The following is a 23,015-nucleotide window of genomic DNA, read 5'->3' as shown; positions in this document are numbered from 1 at the left end:
TGTATATAGCCTAACATTAGCTTCTTACTCTGGCGATGTGGAGATTTTCCTGCTGAACAAGTATCATAAACATGTATTATTTTTAGGGATGCACCGAATATTCGGCCACCGAAAATTATCGGCCGAAAATGGTTAAAAAAAACCTTTCGGCCGAAAGGGTTTTAGCACCGAAAAAATACCACCGAATGTCAGAACAGGCTTACGTTGGTAACCTAACGTGTTGTTGTGATGACGTAATAAAGACGCGGCGACCATGCTCGCGGCTGGCTCACAGGGGGGGGGAACATTGACCTTTGTCATCGAGATTGCCCTGAGCCTTTAACAACCGTATTAAATAATCTGATGACAGACTGTAAACAGAATAGCTGAAATTTTAACAAACTAAATAACTCAGTTTCCTCTAATCATTAGCCCATGTTTGTATCATGTAGTTAACTCCGTGTGTTGCTGCTAGCATACATAACACCTGACGTGGAAACGTTACTCGTGGATGGGGCTACAGAGCTACTAGAAAGACGGTCGAACCCGGTACATTCCTCCGTCTGCATGCGGTGCACTTTTGCTAAATGTTTAGACAAATTGCTCGTGCTACATGCTAAACTCTTATTGCACTTATGGTAACAAGTATTCTCCACATCGAGACGGGTAAAGTTTAACCACACCTCGGAGCGCGTTCTCTCCGCCATCTCCGCAGTGTGCTCCGCTGCATGTAGCAGCTGCGTGTGTGTGTAAACTGCCCCGCCCCCTCGCACACAGACGGGGAGAGAGATCTCGTCTGATCGAAAATACATCATAGACGCATTTGTTGTCTTTGCATATTAGAACGAGTTGGCGACACTAAGACTGCGATATCATGTTTTTTAGCAATAATACATGACATATATAAATGTACTGTATGCATTCAAAAGTGCTGAATAAATGTTTTATGGACCCATAATAGTGATTATTATTTAAGTTAAGTTTTGCCATAATCATGTCTATTTCCATAATCAGGTAGCTGAACAACATTGGTAAAAAATGTATACATTATATATATATATATATATTTCTATTAATCATTTTCGGCATTCGGTTTTCGGCCAACTGTTTCCTATTTTCGGTATCGGTTTCGTCCAAGAATTTCCCATTCGGTGCACCCCTAGTTATTTTGCAGATCTTACTTTCTGCAATATTCTGAAATCCATTGGAAAAATCCCATTGCTTTTGTCAGGGGAACCAGTGCGATGCTTACTTCTGAGTCTGCCTACACAAATACGTAATCCCTGCACCACTCTATCAAACCCCTTAATTGTCGTTGTGTTCTGTGTCATCTGTACGTCTTGTGATGTATATTTCTCCACTGCTATGGGTCCTCTCATGGTCTAATTTTCCATCTTGGATCTCAGGGCGGTCACAGTATCTTTGGCAACAGCGGAGGGATGGCTCAGTCAAGACACCCGCCAAGTGTCCCACCCTTAAACCAGTCCCCAGGGATAAGAGCGCAAGTGCCTCATCAGTTCCTGTCACCTCAGGTACTGATGCTTTACCTTTTTATTCAGAGATCACTTTTTTTGACACACAAATGCAGATGTTTATACTGTGCACTAGGGATGTAACGATATATCTAATATTGCGATATCGCGGTAAAGAAATGTCTCAATACCGTCGTGAGATTGACAAAGTCGACCGCGATTTTTTTTTAAATATTTTTTTTATAACCTTTATTTAACCAGGTGGTCCCATTGAGATCATCGATCTCTTTTTCAAGGGAGACCTGTCCAACATGGCAGCAAGTAGGTTACAACATGAACATAAAACGACAGAACACAAAAGGACATCGTATTTACAGGGCTACATACCTAGAGACATGGACAAGTACCAACAGTATATTTATATCTCTGTCAATAAGCCTCATCTTCTTGGCAAAAACTGTATTGTTTTTGAAGTGGTGGAGAGACAATGCACAGTTTGACCCACTGCTGTCACCCATGGCCAAAGCATATCTCTCTGTCCCAGCAACATCAGTACCAAGCAAGAGAGTTTTTTCCACAGCAGGGATTTTGTAAACGCCCAAACATCCCAGCTTCTACCTGGAAATGTGGACATGCTCATATTCCTAAAAGATAACCTTGATGACGCTGAGTGAGTGAGTTAGAGTTACTTGAAAAACTAAATTGAAACTTGATTTATTCTATTGCAGGGTCTGATTTATTATATTGTTGACACTTTTAAATAGTACTATCTACTAAAATGCTGTACAAATCAGATTTATTATTTAATAAAGAAAATAATAATATACTTTTTTTCTTTTTTTTTCAATATCGCGATAAATATCGTACCGTGGACTTTTTATCGCGATATTATCGTACCGTGAGTTTTTGGTATCGTTACATTCCTACTGTGCACACAAACATTTGCTGACTAGGGGGAATTTCTTGTCAGACATCTTCTTAGTTACTTTGTCTCCAAAAAGCAACGTGCAGAATATTTTAGTACTGATTTAATCCATCAGGGGGGCGGGGGGGGAATTAAATATATTTTAATGTATCAAATATAACATAATAGTCACACCTTTGCTGTCAATTATAGATTAGAATAAAGTCAGGTTCTGTCGGTCTGACGAAAATAAATCACAATCATTCCAAGAAAACTGCAATTGCTGCATCTCTTTTATTCTGTGATCAGAGTTCTTCTCAGCTCTGCGTGTTTCACACACATTGACACAGGAAGTTTGTGGGTTGACTGTCAGTGTTCAGCAGCGTTGGTTTTATGCGAGTCATCTTCACAGTTTTATTTTTCTGCTAAGTAACCCATTTAAATAACTTGCAACATGGACATTAGTTAAACTTGTTGCAATGCCACTATTCCTGCGGCTCCTCTTGTTATGATCATCTTTTACATCTATATAGTTGGGGCAGTTCAGATTTACTAATTTTAAAGTGGGAAGTGTTGACGGAGAAGCTGTCATTTGTAAATTGGCTTCTATTGTGATTAACACAGTAAATACAGATCCTACAAAGGGCTTGATTACGTTCTTCACACACTTGTTGTGTCAGTGCTGTGAACTCTCTGACATAGTGTGAGTCTGTGTGAGCTTACTGGCTGTGTGTGTATTAGTCAGTGTGTGTTAGGTCACGTTTACACGGAGACGAAAACGAACCGATGTCGATATCAAAAAAGTATTTCGTCCACACGGTATCGGCTCAAGAAACGTGTCCGTCCACACGAGACCGCTCGACCCGCTGGAGACGCTGTAGTACATATGCCGGGCCTGTAAGTGGCGCTGTACTTCTGCCACAAAATACACCAAAAGCAGCGAAGAAGACCCCCCGAGGATGGTTGCCATGGTTGCCCTTCTGTTTATTCTCCGCGGTGGATTTAGCAACATGTAGTTCATGTAGTTCTCCATGTCCACTTGTTGCTGATGGTTGTGGTAGAGGAGCTGTAGATTCTGCACTAACATCTGTAGCATGGTCAGTAGCGTCTGGAGCAGGAAAGCAACCCTGTGATCCGCCATTGTTGTTGTTGTTGGCGAAACACATCACCAATGACGCGGGGGTGAGCAGCAGAGGTGGGGAGAGGCGGTCTATGGCGTCATCGTTATCAGGAAATTATTGTATAGGACGTACACATGGAGTCGTTTGGCGCCCCTGAGCGTTTCGTCCGCAGATCTACCGTTATCGTTTGAGGGGTCCATTTCCGCGGTTCCGTTACGGCCTCGTGTGAACGAACCGTCGATAGAGAACTGTAGCGGATTAGGGATGGGAACCATTATTCTAAATGATTCATGATTCGAATATGAGTTATGAATATTTTTATACATTTATTTATTTATTTATTTTTGGGAGTGATGCCTAAGATGATTACATATTATCAAATTGAATAATTCAATGTATATATATTAGGGCTGTCAGTCGATTAAAATAGTTAATCGCGATTAATCGCAAATTAATCGCACATTTTTTATCTGTTCTAAATGTACCTTAGAGGAATATTTTTCAAGTTTTTAATACTCTTATCAACATATGAGTGGACAAATATGCTTTATGCTAATGTTTATTATCATTTGAACAATGACAAATATTCAACCTGGAACCTCTCTCATTCAATAATACAATACTGTGTGTGTGTGTGTGTGTGTGTGTGTGTGTGTGTGTGTGTGTGTGTGTGTGTGTGTGTGTGTGTGTGTGTGTGTGTTGTGTGTGTGTGTGTGTGTGTGTGTGTGTGTGTGTGTGTGTGTGTGTGTGTGTGTGTGTGTGTGTGTGTGTGTGTGTGTGTTGTGTGTGGTGTGTTGTGTGTGTGTGTGTGTGTGTGTGTGTGTGTGTGTGTGTGTGGTGTGTGTGTGTGTGTGTGTGTGTGTGTGTGTGTGTGTGTGTGTGTGTGTGTGTGATGTGCAACTCAAGGCATATGCTCGAACGGGAGCTGCCTGGACGCTGCAATCATGTTGCGCACTATCCGTGCTGAGTGTGCTGACTTTTCGTACAATGTCCCACTGTCTGGCTTCCTGCATAAAGTCAAGTGCTCGGCGCAGTTGTGGCGAAATGTCGCTCCTCTGTTTTCATTTAAACAGCTCCATCTATCCGTTAGCGCAGCTAGCTAGCACCAGATGCTAACAACAACAATGCACGTAAGGTCTCTCTCTCGCTCGCTCGGGCCACACATACACACACCCTCCCGGTCCTCCCAATGGCCAGTCGGTGCCTGCCGGTGAGCGTGGAAGTGTGGTCTGCCACAAGCGGGCGGCAGGAGCGGGGCTGTCAGCATCAGCTTGTAGATGGTATTTTAAACTCGATGCGCTCTGAAACTACGGGGCGGCCGCGGAAAAAAAAATACACATGCGTTAATCGCGTTAAATAATTAGTGGCGTTCATTTTTTTTTGCGTTAACTTGACAGCCCTAATATATATATATATATATATATATATATGCGGATACAACCCGTTTCGTCTCTGCGTAAAGTAGTGTGTGTGTTAGTCAGTGCGGTCCCACGAGTGCATAATCTCTCTGCAGGAATACATTGATCACGTTTACACATTTACTTTCAAAGAATACAAAGTGAAACACATATTTTTCCAGGAATTGGATCAATTTCATTCACTCACGGGGGTCGAGGCACTTGTTAACAACAGTTAATGAGAACATGAAGGAGAATCAATGCTAATCGGGAGGTGGGAGCGCTAAGTTAATGTGTTCGCTAGTGGTTACAGCACTGAGGCCTTTCTGTAGTAACAGGTGTGCCTCGTTTCTGTCTCCAGGTGCCAGGCTCCGTGCTAAAGCAGATGCCGCCTCCCACCGGCAGTGTGGGGGGTGTTGGCGGCGTGGGAGGAGTGGGGGGGGTCGGGGGAGGTGTGTTCCCTCCACAGCTGTCCCCCCAGCATATTGCCATGCTCAGCAGCATCTACCCTCCGCACATCCAGTTCCAGCTGGTGAGAATCAGCACTTATACATCTCTCTGAGTCACGGCAGAGGTCTGCTGAGTCCGGGATAAAGGGAGGAATTATGACGTCATTTCTCAGTCCTGTGCATTATCGCAATTTCACAAAGAATTAAAGCAAATAAGATGTTTTAAAAATCTTTAATATAACAATAATAACCGTATATGTGTTTTTATTCACATACTCGTTTATATATATATTTTCTGGCACTTGCTAAATAGGACTCCAATTCCATTATATTTCATTAAGCTAACTTTATCCAAAGTGACTTCATGAAGCGCAATAAATATTATAGATACAAATTCAGAATAGCAAAAATCATACAAGTACATTCGTTTAAATGAAACCCAAACTAATTTGTTTCCACAATAAATGACAGCAGTCTGGCTAAAAGGCCACAATAGTTTTCCTACATGCCCTGAAAAACTAAATAAATGTGTCAAATAAAACGTGTAGACTTAGTAATAAAGATACAGAATCTCAATAGAAAAATTCCTGGTTAAAATAAAATAAAACAAGCAGAAATTCACGACAGCTGCAACCATGTGGGCACACCATCTGCACACGTTTGAAGATACAATTGCATTCTTGTGAGCTCTGACTCGGCACCCACATATTCAGATTTAATTATTTCCTCCCAGTGGAGCCAAACAAATGCAACGTGGGTCTGTCATTGAACGTCTTAAAATGTAGATTTTGTATCTCTGTTGAATCTCACTCATCTTGTATCGTTTTGTCCGTGTTTGTTCAGGCCTGTCAGCTCCTCCTCCAGCAGCAGCAGCAGCCTCAACAGCAGCAACAGCAGCTGCTGCAGAACCAGAGGAAGTTCCCACCAAATGTGCGGCAGCAGGCTGACCCTCAACAGGTAAGATTCAAAGATTCAAAGGTTGTATTGTCATATGCACAAAGCTACAGTGTAGAAATGGCAATGAAATAGAATATATTTTTATTGTCATCATACAAAGTACAACGACATTTCTTTGGCGACTCTCACTGCAGTAAAAAATAGACACAAATAAATAAATAAGAGTGGTAAAAGCAGAGGTAGTAGCGATGACAGTGCAACGAGATAAAATGCAATGTCAATGAGCATATTTAGACGCCGTCCACACGGAGACGAAGCAGGTCGTATCCGCTACAGTTCTCTATCGTATAGCCGGTTCGTCCACACGATGCCAATGCGGATAACGATAACGGCTCCTAAGGTGGGTAGATCTGCGGACGAAACGCTCTGGGGGGCCAACCGGCTCCGTGTGTACGTCCTATACGATCTTTTCCTGATAACGATGACGCCATAGCCCCGCCTCTCCCCACCTCTGCTGCTCACCCCCGCATCACTGCTGATGTGTTTCGCCAACAACAATGGCGGATCACAGGGTTACGTTCGTGCTCCAGACGCTACTGACCATGCTACAGATGTTAGTGCAAAATCTACAGCTCCTCTACCACAACCATCAGCAACAAGTGGACATGGAGAACTACATGTTGCTAAATCCACCCCGGAGATATTAACATATATAATAAAATACAAAATAAAAAGTAGTGCAAAAAGATATGTACAAGAACAGAATATGAAGTTAAATAATATAAATTAAGAGCAAATGTAATACGGCTTATTAAATATGTTTTTTTTGCACCTACAAAAGACCAGTGGAGGTATATATAATGGAAAAAATAACTTGTCAACTTAGAATGAGAGTACATATTTTTTAGAGTAAATGGAAGAAATTGATCATTTATGACACAGTGGGAAAAAGGCTACGGCATATGCTTTTCAGGAGACTACACGATATATCTGTATGCAAATTGTAACCATGACTGTTGAATTTCAGTTTCATGTTTATTTTATTTATTTCATTGTCTTTTGTTTATGATCTTGTACTTGTCATTGTTATAAGCCAAGAAAAAGCCACAGCAGGGGGTCCGCGGGGTCTTAAAAAGTATTAAAAGTTGATAAATCAATTTAGCGAAAATTAAGGCTATTAAAAAGTATTAAACGGCATTTTCCAAGGTATGACATTTGTAGCTTGTTTTCAATAAGTATATAAATGGTCCAAAGAGGTTGTATTCTACAGTCTGCCTGAATGTAATCATGGCGTAGGTGTGTAGTGTGATTCTGTGTAGTTTATTGATGGCATCCCGTTGGGTTTGACGTCATCAGAACAGGACATCGCACGCTCACTGCTTGATAGCGCGCGAAGGTCCGTTTACGCCGGTTGTTAAACAACATCGTTATGGGGAAATGCAAGTCTGCGTCCAAATGGTTGGAAGATAAGGAGGAAGGACAATCGATACTGAATATAGTCAATGTGAGGTAAAGTGTGTCGCCAACCGGTTAAAACTCGAAGTGGCGATGAGGTCTTAAAGTGTATGGAAAGGGTCTTAAAAAAGGTCTTAAAAGGAATTATTACATTTGACTTCAGGATTCCTGCACAGACCCTGCACAAGAACAATGTGATATTTCTGTTTTGTTTTCTCCATTATGTACAAACAACAACAAAAACGGTTTATTGCGGTGATAAACTCACTCCTCTACCAGCTCTCAACTTGCTCCTTCCAGCTGCTGACTTGCTTTTGTCGTGTCCTCTCAGCTGGCCCGGATCATGGCGGTGTTGCAGCAGCAGAGGCAGCAGCAGCAGGCCGGAGGTTTAGGCAGCAGCTCCAAACTCTCCCCGTCCCATCACGGTGGGGTTGGCGGTCCCAAACTGCCCGGGGCCGACTCCCTGCCCCATCCTGGCCTCGCTGCATCCGTGGCTGACCTGCACCAGAAAAACCTCGGCCCTTATTCCGGTGAGTGCTGATTTACAGACCGTTTTTATTGTTTAGAGAACGTAGTGCACTTAGCTGTTTTAAAATGTCAGGTCTTCGTCAGTCAAGTCACTTTTAATTAATGATTTTATTAACAATTATAGCCTTAACTTCATGTCTGAAAATGTGCTATAAAAATAAACGTACCTTACTCTACCTTGTAAAAATTGAATGTATTGTCTTTGCCCTTTTCTAGATATTAAAGGTGCAATGTGTGATACTTAAGTGTCCTTCAGTAAAAAGTACCCATAACTAGCAGCTGCTTTAAAGAGTACCTGACCTCCCTTTATATTAATAGAACAATAATGTCATTGTTAGCTAATGAATGTTTCCATGCTGAACAACGGCAACATGACAACGTTTCCATTGGTCCCTCTTCTTTAGAGAAGACCAGGAAATGATGGATACACGGATCGTGTTCAAATCAATAGGCACGCAATGACTCTAAAGAATAATGATCACGCATCAAACACACATTCAGACTAAAGGAACCAGCTGTTTGGAAAATGATGAGAAGTAGAAAGTACAGGTATTTGAGTTTCAACATGTAGAAGTAGAAAGTACAGGTATTTGTGTTCAACATGTAAGAAGTAGAAAGTACAGGTATTTGAGTTCAACATGTAAGAAGTAGAAAGTATAGGTATTTGAGTTCAACATGTAAGAAGTAGAAAGTACAGGTATTTGAGTTCAACATGTGAGAAGTAGAAAGTACAGGTATTTGAGTTCAACATGTAAGAAGTAGAAAGTACTGGTATTTGAGTTCAACATGTAAGAAGTAGAAAGTACAGGTATTTGAGTTCAACATGTAAGAAGTAGAAGTACAGGTATTTGAGTTCAACATGTAAGAAGTAGAAAGTACAGGTATTTGGGTTCAACATGTAAGAAGTAGAAAGTACAGGTATTTGGAGTTCAACATGTAAGAAGTAGAAAGTACAGGTATTTGAGTTCAACATGTAAGAAGTAGAAAGTACAGGTTATTTGTGTTCAACATGTAAGAAGTATAAAGTACAGGTAATTTGTGTTCAACATGTAAGAAGTAGAAAGTACAGTATTTGAGTTCACATGTAAGAAGTAGAAAGTACAGGTATTTGAGTTCCACATGTAAGAAGTAGAAAGTACAGGTATTTGAGTTCAACATGTAAGATGAGAAAGTAAGACAGGTATTTGAGTTCAACATGTAAGAAGTAGAAAGTACAGGTATTGGTCAAATGTAATAAGTAGAAGTACAGGTATTTGGTTACAACATGTAAGAAGTAGAAAAGTACAGGTATTTGAGTTTCAACATGTAAGAAGTAGAAAGTACAGGTAGTTTGGGTTCAACATGTAAGAAGTAGAAAGTACAAGGTATTTGGGTTCAAAATGTAAGAAGTAGAACAGTACAGGTATTTGGAGTTTCAACATGTAAGAAGTAGAAAGTACAGGTATTGAGTTCAACATGTAAGAAGTAGAAAGTACAGGTTTTGAGTTCAACATGTAAGAAGTAGAAAGTACAGGTATTTGATGTTCAACATGTAAGAAGTAGAAAGTACAGGTATTTGTGTTCAACATGTAAGAAGTAGAAAGTACAGGTATTTGAGGTACACATGTAAGAAGTAGAAAGTACAGGTATTTGAGTTCAACATGTAAGAAGTAGAAAGTACAGGTATTTGAGTTCAACATGTAAGAAGTAGAAAGTACAGGTATTTGAGTTCAACATGTAAGAAGTAGAAAGTACAGGTATTTGTGTTCAACATGTAAGAAGTAGAAAGTACAGGTATTTGAGGTTCAACATGTAAGAAGTAGAAAGTACAGGTATTTGAGTTCAACATGTAAGAAGTAGAAAGTACAGGTATTTGGGTTCAACATGTAAGAAGTAGAAAGTACAGGTATTTGAGTTCAACATGTAAGAAGTCAAAGTAAAAAGTCGTCAGAAAAATAAGTAGTGGAGTCAAATACTGATACCAGAAAAATCTACTTAAGTACAGTAACAAAGTATTTGTACTCCACTACTTCCCACCTCTGAAAATAACCCTCTGTTCTTATGTGTGTCTTTGTGAGCAGGGTTTGGTTCTGGGGTGAACCTCCCGGGTCTGGACATGGGCGGCTCCTCTGTGGGGGGTCCGGGGGGCATGAAGGACCTCGGGATCCAGCAGTCACGCTTCAAATGGATGATGGAGGGCCACTCGTCCCCGGACACCTCCTCCCCTGAGAACGCATTCCACAAAAACGGTGAGATTCCCCTCTATATTTAAAGGGAACCTATTATGCAAAATCCACTTCTTCATGTCTCTTCTACATCAACATGTGTCCCATCTTCTTCATGTCTCTTCTACATCAACATGTGTCCCCTCTTCTTCATGTCTCTTCTACATCAACATGTGTCCCATCTTCTTCATGTCTCTTCTACATCAACATGTGTCCCCTCTTCTCCATGTCTCTTCTACATCAACATGTGTCCCATCTTCTTCATGTCTCTTCTACATCAACATGTGTCCCCTCTTCTTCATGTCTCTTCTACATCAACATGTGTCCCCTCTTCTTCATGTCTCTTCTACATCAACATGTGTCCCCTCTTCTTCATGTCTCTTCTACATCAACATGTGTCCCTCTTCTCCATGTCTCTTCTACATCAACATGTGTCCCCTCTTCTTCATGTCTCTTCTACATCAACATGTGTCCCCTCTTCTTCATGTCTCTTCTACATCAACATGTGTCCCCTCTTCTTCATGTCTCTTCTACATCAACATGTGTCCCCTCTCTTCATGTCTCTTCTACATCAACATGTGTCCCCTCTTCTTCATGTCTCTTCTACATCAACATGTTGTCCCCTCTTCTTCATGTCTCTTCTACATCAACATGTGTCCCCTCTTCTTCCATGTCTCTTCTACATCAACATGTGTCCCCTCTTCTTCCATGTCTCTTCTACATCAACATGTGTCCCCTCTTCTTCATGTCTCTTCTACATCAACATGTGTCCCCTCTTCTTCCTGTCTCTTTACATCAACACATGTGTCCCCTCTCTTCATGTCTCTTCTCATCAACATGTGTCCCCTCTTCTTCATGTCTCTTCTACATCAACATGTGTCCCCCTCTCCTTCATGTCTCTTCTACATCAACATGTGTCCCCTCTTCTTCATGTCTCTTCTACATCAACATGTGTCCCCTCTTCTTCATGTCTCTTCATACATCAACATGTGTCCCCTCTTCTTCATGTCTCTTCTACATCAACATGGTGTCCCCTCTTCTTCATGTCTCTTCTACATCAACATGTGTCCCCTCTTCTTCATGTCTCTTCTACATCAACATGTGTCCCCCTCTTCTTCATGTCTCTTCTACATCAACATGTGTCCCCTCTTCTTCATGTCTCTTCTACATCAACATGTGTCCCCTCTTCTTCATGTCTCTTCTACATCAACATGTGTCCCCTCTTCTTCATGTCTCTTCTACATCAACATGTGTCCCCTCTTCTTCATGTCTCTTCTACATCAACATGTGTCCCCTTTCTTCATGTCTCTTCTACATCAACATGTGTCCCCTCTTCTTCATGTCTCTTCTACATCAACATGTGTCCCCTCTTCTTCATGTCTCTTCTTCATCAACATGTGTCTCCCTCTTCTTCATGTCTCTTCTACATCAACATGTGTCCCCTCTTCTTCATGTCTCTTCTACATCAACATGTGTCCCCTCTTCTTCATGTCTCTTCTACATCAACATGTGTCCCCTCTTCTTCATGTCTCTTCTACATCAACATGTGTCCCCTCTTCTTCATGTCTCTTCTACATCAACATGTGTCCCCTCTTCTTCATGTTTCTTCTACATCAACATGTGTCCCCTCTTCTTCATGTCTCTTCTACATCAACATGTGTCCTCTCTTCTTCATGTCTCTTCTACATCAACATGTGTCCCCTCTTCTTCATGTCTCTTCTACATCAACATGTGTCCCCTCTTCTTCATGTCTCTTCTACATCAACATGTGTCCCCTCTTCTTCATGTCTCTTCTACATCAACATGTGTCCCCTCTTCTTCATGTCTCTCCTACATCAACATGTGTCCCCTCTTCTTCATGTCTCTTCTACATCAACATGTGTCCCCTCTTCTTCATGTCTCTTCTACATCAACATGTGTCCCCTCTGTGGAAAGAGACTCTGAAAGTTTCAGGAACAAAGATTTTCTCTCTTTTTGATCCATTTCTATAAAAACCTGTCTGAAAATGAGCTGATCAGATTTGGTCCACTTTATGATGTCATAACGATGTGTTGTCTTGTGTAACCATTAGCCAATCAGCAACCAAGGTAACCCCCCCCCCCCCCTTATCACCTGAATCTCCTCCTAGAGCACCATTGAGTTCTTTGTAACCAAATGTCTCTCAGAGGGGCGTGGGGAGGGGCTCCTTATTTTCATCTAAAGTAACAGACAGAGAATCAGCACTTTGGAAACAGGGCTAAAACAGAGGGGATTATGGGTAATGATCTGTTTGGTGTTTCAGCCAAACAGAGACATGTTTTGTATATATCTGAGACCTATAATATATTGATGTAAAACAGTATAATAGGGGACCTTTAATGTGTTTTGATAAGAGCTGGAGTGAAGCCACGCTGAGGCAGATTGTGTTAATGGGGGTTAGATGTGAAGTCACATATTAATGTGATATACAACCATCTGTTGTTCAGTGATGTGTCATACATTATCATCACCCTGCAGGTCCCGTCACTCCTATGAAGATGCCGGGGGGCTCTCCTTACTCTCAGTACGATATGATGGTTGGAGATGGGCTGGGAGACAACTGGCATCGCACCCCTGGCAACAAGATGGGCCCAAAGCCCCCCCCCACGCCCAGCTGGCCCCCTGGTGAGTGACTTTTTAAAGTCAAAGAGATAACCTACGATAAAGAATCCCACAAGGTTAAGACATAAGTAGAGATGGACTAATTCATCGGCCATTTCTAGGTCATGTGCCACATAATGGTTTATGCAGTGGTGCAATGTAACTAAGTATATGTACTCAAGTACTGTAATTTAGTGCTGATTTAAAAGTATTCTCTTTTCGTAGGTACTTTTTTTACTTCGTTTTTAAAAATATGATGTGTTTTTCTATTTAATTCGACAGTTAACCAGGTACCGGGGGCAAAACGCCACATCTTGCAAGAAACGGCGTCTGAGGGCTTCTTAACATTTAACAAACTATTAATGTGTCATACCCACTTAACAGGAAGAAACTCCGCTATCAGACAATATTAACCATTTTTAGCAAAACGAAACACAAGGGTAATACCAAGCCTCTGAATTAGCCCTGTGCGAAAAAATGCTAACACACTTAGCACAGAACTCACGGTAGAAATGTTGTATACTTCATCGGTTCTGCACAAACAAGATATCAAATGAAAGCTGGGATTCCACAGATTATAATGGTATAAGGCAGGGCAGCGAAGGCGAAACCAGACAACACACAACTTAGCTTTACGGAGCCAAATTGGCAAATACGTCTTACCTTTGCTGTTTTCTGATCAAAAATTCTATTCAATGGCATTAAAACGCATAAAGACGCTGCTGAAGGTTAATCCAATGTGTCTGTGTCACTTTGAAATGATTACTGATCATCCATCTTCATATTTATGGCAAAAACTGAGTTTTCATATATAGTTGCTATGAGAGCTACCAAAGCTTCCGGTTTTGGGCATTCTGGCTACGCATCACTCATTCACCAACGGGTAATGTTTAGATGGATTTTAGGAACTTCCCCTCGATTCTATTGGCTCTAACGGTTAGAAAGAGGTGTCAATCATCAAAATCGACCGAGGGGGGCCAGAGATATGGAAAATCCATCCAAATGACCCCAGAAGTGTTTTTTTTTTGCTAAATCTCTCTAAAAAGGTCAAATGTCACTTGTTTTGCATCAATCTTGATACAGGGTACTTATTATATGTTGTAGTTTGGATTCCTAAAGCTTTTAGTCTACTAAACCATCATTCAAGGGTGCTTTTCACTATAAGTAATGTTGTTTTTTTTGGACGGACACAATCATTTTATTTTTTTTTACTATGTTCAATCTGAATTTACTTTAAAATAAAAAACATCCATATTGATTCTGACTTTTCTACATCCAACTCACAGGTTTATCCTTGCTTTGAGAACAAAGATTATTAATTTAACCCTTTTTAGAAGTGAAGATATGGTCATTTGTTCTGGGAATGTCATTTTCGAGCCTGAGACCTGAAAAACAGGCTCTGGGCTCAACAGGTTAATAAAGCAATAGCTGAAAGATGAATTACTTACTGAGAAATAAATCATTACCATCTTAAAACATATAACTTATTTTCCAATTTATTTAAAAAAATGTTGGGTATTTAAATGTTCTGCTTTGGGTACTTTTGCATTTTATAGTTTTGTTGTTGTTGTGTTTTGGCATCCAGAACAAGGTAATGGTTTTCCTGCTTTGTAAAAACTGTCTTTAATGGACCACTTGTTTCTTCTCCAGAGTTTCAGCCGGGTGTTCCCTGGAAAGGGATCGACCGGGTCGACCCTGACTCTGACCCCTACATGACCCCAGGGAGCATGATGGGAAATGCAGTGTCCCCCAACCTCAATGATAGTGAGCACCAGTTGTTACAAGACAATACTGGTGAGCATTTAACTGCCTTTGTTTTCATTACATTACATTACATTGCATTTAGCTGACGCTTTTATCCAAAGCGACTTACAATAAGTACATTCGACCAGGAAGACACAACCTTGAAGAAAACAGAATCATATAAGTACATCAGGTTTCATAGAGCCAAACATTTCAAGTGCTACTCAACTGGCTTTAGGTAAGCCAGTCCTTTATTAGTGTATAAGTGCTTTGTTAATAGTTCTAACGCTCGAAGTGGAGTCGAAAGAGATGAGTTTTCAGTTTGCGCTGGAAGATGTGCAAGCTATCTGCCGTCCTGATGTCAATGGGATTATGATTACACCATATCTACCAGATAGGTGGTTTAGCTTCTTGATTTTATTGTTTGTTATGAATTAGTTGCTAACAAAGTTGGTGTGTCTGTGTTTGAAGATTCCACCCCTCCCCTCAACACCTTGCTGCCTTCACCTGGTGCCTGGCCCTACAGTGCCTCAGACAGTCCCCTCAACAACGCACACAACTCAGGTAACCACACACACACACACACACACACACACACACACACACACACTCATTCCTAGGCTTTTTCTTATACTTGTTTGCTTCGCTGTCATTTTCCTAACTGTTGAATGGTCATCTGGATTCCAAGTCCTTTTTGTTGTTGTTGTTGTTGTTGTTGTTGTACCTGCTGTATCTCACTACCAGTATGAAACTCCTGCAGAGCCTCATTGACTTTTCTGTTCCCCAGCAGCAAAGTACACAGACTACAAGACCAGCTGGCCCCCAGAGCCCATCGGACACAAGTCCTGGAAAGCTAACCGTGGCAGCAGCCAGATGTCCCAGATGTCCCAGATGTCCCGCATACCTCCAGGCCTCGCCAGCCAAAAGCAGCCATCGCCTTCCCCCTGGTCCGGAGGAGCTCCTCGCCTGGCGGGCCGCGGCTGGGGCGGCAGCTCGAGTTCCACTGGTAATGTCCCCACGCTTTTAACATGTTTATTTCACGTTGTCCCTTGCTTGTTGAAACATTCATCTGATTTAAAATGTTCGCAGGAGGTAAGACAACTGTAGGAAAGAACACAGCGCTTTGATTTTGATTTGTAAGAGTCGAAAAAGCCCTAAGGGAAGCACCAGGGAAAGTCATTCAATATTTATTACATTTGAGAAGCCGAGAGGGAAACCTGATGTGTTTACAGGGAATGTGGAAAACTCTCATTCATATTTTTTTTCCTGTTTGGTCCTTTTTTCCGTCTGCAGCCTCGACCTGGAGTGACGGCAGCTCCCGTGAAAGCTGCTGGTTGGTGCTCAGCAACCTCACACCGCAGGTAAATACACACACACACTCACACTCACTCACACTTGAATACTTTATTTGGTTCCACAAATTATATTACATAAGACAGGGAATCAAATATATCGGGGCTAAGCTGCAGCACAGAACACTTAGGGGAACACATAGCATCTCCCTCTCCACACGGCTAAGCTGCCAATAATAGCTGAAACTCTCTCACACACACACACACGTACTCACACACACACCACACACACACACTCACACTCACTCTCACACACACACACTCTCACACACACACACTCTCACTTACTCACACACACACTCTCACTCACTCTCACACACACACACACACACACTCACACTCACTCTCACACACACACACTCACACTCACTCTCACACACACACACTCTCACACACACACACTCTCACACACTCTCACTCATTCACACTCACACTTACTCACACACACACACTCACTCACACACACTCACACTTACTCACACACACACTCACTCACACACACACACACACTCACTCTCACACACACACTCACACACACACACTCACTCACACTTACTCACACACACACTCACACACACACACACACTCACTCTCACACACACACACTCACACTCACACACACACACTCACTCACACACACACACTCACACTTACTCACACACACACACTCACACTTACTCACACACTCACTCACACACCCACACCACACACTCACACTTTCCAAAAACAACTGCCGAGACTTCTGTGCGAGCAAAATTAAATTCCTGAACTCTTGGGCAATGAAAATGTAGCTTAAAGTTAGTCCATAACCCTGATAATAAATGTGTTATCCAACTCCAAAAGAAGTCTCTGCGCCGATATCCGCTAATTCGCTGAAACCCTATGAAGTATAAGCGATAACCAATGTTTTTTGTTTGTTTTGTGAACCAATCATAAATGGGCAGTACACATTTTGAAATGCTCTGAATTTTGTCAACCTTGACCCATCGTTCTTCCATTTAAGTTCTCCTTGTCCATCTTGTGTTTCCTCCAGATTGACGGCTCCACTCTGCGGACCATCTGCATGCAGCACGGCCCTCTGCTGACCTTTCACCTCGGCCTGACGCAGGGCACCGCTCTGATTCGCTACGGCTCCAAACAGGAGGCGGCCAAGGCACAGAGCGCACTCCACATGTAAGACTACAGTCATTTCTTAGTGACATCTTCATATTTTCACTCTCTCGTCTAAATGGTCGAATTGGAACTAGTATCCTCTTAAAATCCCTAATAAATATTTGTACATATCGGAGTAGGGCTTTCACAATGTCCAGATTACACACAGCTAATGGCGCATTTCCACTGCAGGGCCTCGCACGGCTTAGTACGGTATAGTTTGGCCTCGTTAGTGTAAGGGAAACTTCTGTAGCAATGGAGAGTCAGGACTCAGAGAGACACGAGGAGAGTTGGAGCTTTGATGTCAAACACTGATGTTTATTACGAGTATCGGCCGGAGGATTCACATCACAAGTCACAGCAGCCAGAGGTTCTGACTGCCCGGGAGAGTTGCCACGTCAATTCTGAAGCGCCTTTCTTTTTCTAGACCTTTTAATAGGTTCACAGAGAGTAATCAACATAGTGGGGGAGATAAACTAAACATCTGGGAACACTAGAGATAGCCTAAACATCTGGGGACACTGAATCACTTGCCTGACCCTCATGGCCTCGAAGATTACACCTTGGAGTCCACAAACACCGAGAAGGAAGTGTTCCAGCGTTCTCACAACCATAAACCATTTGTGACCGAGAGTTGCCCGGTCATAAACTGGGAATATCAACATATAGCTGGAGCAGCACATTCCTTAAGGGAGATAACAGAGTCAGGGTTGGTCATAAACGTCAAAGGGCAAAAAGGTTAGATATCTTAGGAGTAAAGGACTTAGAATTATTCCCTAACAGTTAGGCCAGGCTCACTTTATGCTGCGTTTCCATTACAGTTTAGGAACTGGGGCAGTAACTATAGTAACGCAGTGTAGGCGGAGCCGTGACGTCATCTTCAATGCGAACCACAAAACCAACATCAGCCGTTAGCTGTTAGCCCTCAGAGCTCACAGCTCCTCATATCTGTTCAGAAACTAGACACAAGTTAAACAAGTACAAACCACAGACTGCCTGTGTCATGGAGAATACAGTCGCTGGTTTATTTATGTCTGTATAGGTCGTTGTTGTGAGTGTGGACGGTCGGAGCATATACTGCGTTAGCTCCATTCAGAAAACACGCATTTTAAATGGTTTTTCGCCTGCCGTCTGTCTGCAGACTTGTCAAAGCATTAATTCCTGGTTTTTACTAACCGGTATCAGTATGTTGTTACTTCGGCATCATTTAGAAACGTGTATTACAATTAAATCACGGTATATATGTTCATTTTGTTGTAGTTGTAGCCCCCTTGCCAGCGATTCTCTCACTAGTTTAGCATATTCAGCCCGGTTGTTGGCCCGGAAAGAACCTGGATTTTGGAGAGCCAGAAAACTGTGAAAAAGTACCCGCTAGCCGGAACTACGCCAAGTGGAAACGCAACCAAAAACGGGCCGGGCACGGCACGCTTAAACCGCACTCCGCGCTGTAGTGGAAATGCGCCATAAGTGCAGTGAATTGGAGAGAGAGTCTTGTGGGAAGCACTGTAATTAAAGTTTGAGTGAATTTCAAGCTATTAACTGCTATACATGTCGTTAAAACATTAATCTATTCAAGCCATATTCATGATACTGAGTCTGGCAACAAGTAAATCTATTTAATCTTTACATAAAAAGAAAGCAGAATCTCATAAAAACAAGAATTTGTATCCCATCACATTTTCTTTACGGTATAAAGTATTATAAAACCCAGCGTAAATTGCACATTTGAATTGTCCAGAAGTAATTGTATCCCCGCTAAAGAGATACTGACAGATTCTCCTCTTTACATCAGGTGTGTTCTGGGTAACACCACCATCTTGGCGGAGTTTGTGAGCGAGGAGGACGTGGCTCGCTACATTGCACATTCCCAGGCAGGAGGAGGAGGAGGAAACCCCGCCAACTCTTCAGGCTCCGGGCCCACATCCTCCTCCTCCTCGGCTGTGGGGGCCAACGGTAACGGAGGAAGCTGCGATAGAAGTGGAGGAGAAGGAGGAACAGCAGGAAATGGAGGCGGGGCTTCCAGCTCCGGGTGGCAGAGTCTGGACAGCACAGGCAGCTCTTCGGACCAGACCTCCACCCAGGGGCCCGGCTTGGGGGTCTACTCCCAGTGGAGCAGCAATGGGACCGTGGTGGGGGGGGCTGGAGGCGTGGAGGCCGGGCGGCAGGGTCTGTGGGGGGGGATGAGCGGGCCGGGGTACCCCAGCACCAGTCTCTGGGGGACCCCCGCCCTGGAGGATCGGCACCAGATGGGCAGCCCCGCCTCCCTGCTGCCGGGGGACCTGCTGGGAGGGGGGGCCGACTGACACATTTTAAAGTTGTGATGTCACACTCTGTATTTATTTACACTTAGAGATGACATAAATTAAAGCTACATTGGTCACCCAGCAGTCAAACTACACACACACATTCATTAAGCCGCTTTAACTTTAAATGAAGACAACAGTAAAACTTGAACTTGGAAATCCATTAAACTCTGTAACTGGATAGCTCTTCGGTCTTTTTACTCCAAATCCCATCGCTCAGAGACCCGATCACTCAGGCATGCACTGTAGACAGGCTCAGCCAGAGTCGTACAAGTTTAGCTATTGCTGTTTTTAGTGTGCCACAATTTACTTTCTTTTGTATTACTATGTAATCTCAAAAAAACTAAAATGTCAGACTTGCAGACTGAGCCCTCATAGACCTGGCTGGCGTTCTTCAAAGTTCTCATGTTTGGAGGGGAAGCATCTGGAGTTTGTAGAGGAGATTTTTTTGGGGGGGGGGACAGCGCCACACTACTGAGTCAAACGGACGATCAGCAGAGAGAAGAAAAGCGTCTTTTTGTAAGTAGGTACCGACACCTTGGTGGAAATATGCCATCAACATGGGACCCAGGGTAAAAAAAAACAAAATATCAAAACAGAAACAACATTAGCCAAACTTGCACTATATGCCTCTGGGTTTGTTGTTGACACATCCTCCACAGATCCCTCCATTCTTTTTCCAACAGAGCTACAAAACAGGACGACTTAATGTTACAACAGCAGTGGCCTTGGCTCAAAACCAGCGGCCACGTCAGCAGCCTTCACACCGTTCATCAGTTCCACACTGCTCTTATATTTGACAAGCGAAATTGTATCTCCTCGTTGATGTTAATTTTTATTTTCTGTTTTAAAAGAAAAATGTGAGAAACGTTGTGGAAATTCAAAGATGTCCTCCTTTTTTGTTTGCCCTTCAAACACTGACCTCGCTATTGTATTTTTTCTTACTCGAGAAATCAAGTTGGTTATAATTATATATTATCATGATGTTAACGATGACTGCGATCACTTATTTACTCGCTGTACAAGGTGCCCTCCTGCCTGCCTGTGTGTGCATGAAAGGAGTGATGACAGTATGACCGAATGGAGGAGGATGTGATGAAGATAATGATGATATCGGGAGTGTGTGTGTTATTGCTACAATGTTGAATGTTTTTTTTCTTTCTTGTCCATGAGAGATTCATGAGAAATGTGTGTGTGTGTGTGTGTGTGTGTGTGTGTATGTCTGCGTGTGTGTGCGTGCTCTTGAACACTTATCTGCTCCAGTCAGGGAAGTGAATTAATCTGACCGCTTACATTTGAGAGAAAGTGTGTGTGTGTGTGTGTGTGTGTGTGTGTGTGTGTGTGTGTGTGTGTGCGTGCGTGAGCGAGTGTGTGTACATGTGCTCGACTGTTTGGATATTGTAATAGCTAAAAAGTTCAAAAACATTGGCACTATTGCATAATTATGTCTCTTAAGTTTTCGTGTATTTTTTTAGCAGCATTTCGTTCCTGTTTGTATTTTTTTTTTTTTTTTGCCAATTGCAATAAATGAATATTTTGTTTTTAAGACGAAGTAACCAACTGAAGGCATTTCTATTAAAAAATGCCAAATCCTACCATACCAAGCTGAGCTGGAACAGTGTTTTACAGACACGTTAAAGACATTACCTGTTATGTTTTACTGTTTTGTTTTTGTTTTGTTATGTATCAATTTAAATTAAGTCAGTCTTTATTATCACTTCTGTTCAGAATGTTTTCATTTATTTCAGATGTTACAAAAAGGAGAGGAAATTAATTTAAAGCAGAAAAGAACAAGATAATAAAGGTTGAATTGAAGTCTGTGGTGGTTTGTTTTTTGTTTACCTACTGGATGCTATTCATAGATTTACCGTTGCTGTTTCAGGTTAAATTAATGATTTAATCCGTGGTGTTTTTATATGTAAAAAAGTGGTGGGGCACGAACAACTTAGATGTGTGTATATATAAGCTTCTGGTGCTTTTTTAAACACGTAAACAAATAGCTGTAGGCCAGGGATGCCCACACTTTTTCAGCTTGGTAGCTACTTTTGATAACAGGGCCGCCCCTGCCCAATCTGTGTCGCGGGGGGGGGGGGGGGGGGGGGGGATAAACTGTGGCGCGTTTACACTAATTGCGCCGCATTAGCGCATAATAGTTTAAGATGAGGAGGTGAGGCCCCCTCATAACTGCATGAACCCGTGTGGCACAATACAACTCACTACATTTTTGGGCCAGCCCGTAGCACTGGCGTTATAGAGGTTCGCCTAGGGCGCCAGATCGGGGATGCGCTGGCAGCTCGGGGAGGGAAAAAAACATTTTTGACCGTTGGTGCTCATCCTAATTTTCGGCCTTGATGTAACAATATTCATAATTCAGTAAATGTAACACCCCTTTCTATTTTTTTTAAATGCCATGTGATCTACTCACACTACCTTTGCGGTCGACACTAACTGGAAGAACGCAGACTAAAACGGCAATGTACAGACGAATCAGATGACTAAACATGATCTTAAAATATATTTGAACAGCTTTGTTCCATAGATACTGAAAAGCACAGTGACTTGGTCAACTATAGTGTGTTTCTTGGACCAAGAAAATATTTTAAAATCTCACTTATTCTTGTTAATAGTGCGAGAACACGTGAGGGGGAATGCTGCATTATACGTTTTCAAGCAGTCACTGATTTTTATCGCGTCACACGGTCATGTTTTATTCTGCTAAAAAGACTAATGAAGTAATTATAATGGCTAAAAGAGATGCAACCCTCAAGTTCAAGGTGTCCTCTGATGTATTGCTGTAGAAAAGAGTCATTTAGGTTTGCAAACATCGACTGACCTGGGTTGAGAGAGACATTTTAAGCATTTCTTACGAAAACCTATAACTTTAGCCAATTGCATGCAGACTATTTTGGGCTTTATCTGGGAAGTAATTATTCAGAGTAACTAACACAAATATTTATATAAAATTAAAAAATAACAAACAATATAATTGAAAGCTTATTATTTATATACTCTGTAATGTATGATAATATTTGCGTTTAAAAAACAATATATATTATTGTTAATTACACGGATGTATCTTACTTGCATCTTGTCACAATTTAACCGGTAATTTTATTTTCCAGTGAGCTCTCAAGAAGAGAATGGATGCTCCTGTTGAGGTAAGATAATTGCAAAAAGGAAAGACTACTTATATTTGTTTAGGTGTGTGTTAAAAAATACATTTCTTACTGAATGTTTTGAAAACAAAGTAAACTAGCTATTAGCATTTAAGCTAGGGAAGCGGTTTGTATGCTAACCTCTACATCATGGTGATTATTTTTTAAATGTTTATTAGCTCGTTTTTCATATCTTTTTACATCTTAAAAGTGTCTTTGAGCACCTGATAAAGCGCTTGATAAATAAAATGAATTATTATTTTTACTTACAGATAGTCATGGCAA

The 23,015-nt window shown here is 41.8% G+C and overlaps 1 protein-coding gene across 3 annotated transcripts; it reads left to right on the top strand.

The window, feature by feature from the left end:
- Positions 1–1,385: 1,385 nt before the first annotated feature.
- tnrc6b (trinucleotide repeat containing adaptor 6B) lies at positions 1,386–21,390 on the top strand (the record flags this gene model as incomplete). Of its 3 annotated transcripts, none has more annotated exon segments than XM_034200419.1 (12): positions 1,386–1,511; positions 5,235–5,405; positions 6,166–6,279; positions 8,006–8,204; positions 10,263–10,430; positions 12,903–13,049; positions 14,676–14,819; positions 15,240–15,332; positions 15,559–15,774; positions 16,062–16,129; positions 17,154–17,293; positions 19,065–21,390. In XM_034200419.1, coding segments are annotated over 12 exon segments (2,097 nt in total), but the record flags the coding sequence as incomplete, so codon positions are not given.
- Between the last annotated feature and the right edge of the window lie 1,625 nt (positions 21,391–23,015).

The sequence above is a fragment of the Gymnodraco acuticeps genome, unplaced genomic scaffold (genome assembly GCF_902827175.1).
Source record: "Gymnodraco acuticeps unplaced genomic scaffold, fGymAcu1.1, whole genome shotgun sequence".
Classification (NCBI taxonomy): domain Eukaryota; kingdom Metazoa; phylum Chordata; class Actinopteri; order Perciformes; family Bathydraconidae; genus Gymnodraco; species Gymnodraco acuticeps.
Note: the sequence above shows the minus strand (reverse complement) of the source record. Positions and strands in the feature narration are given on the sequence as shown.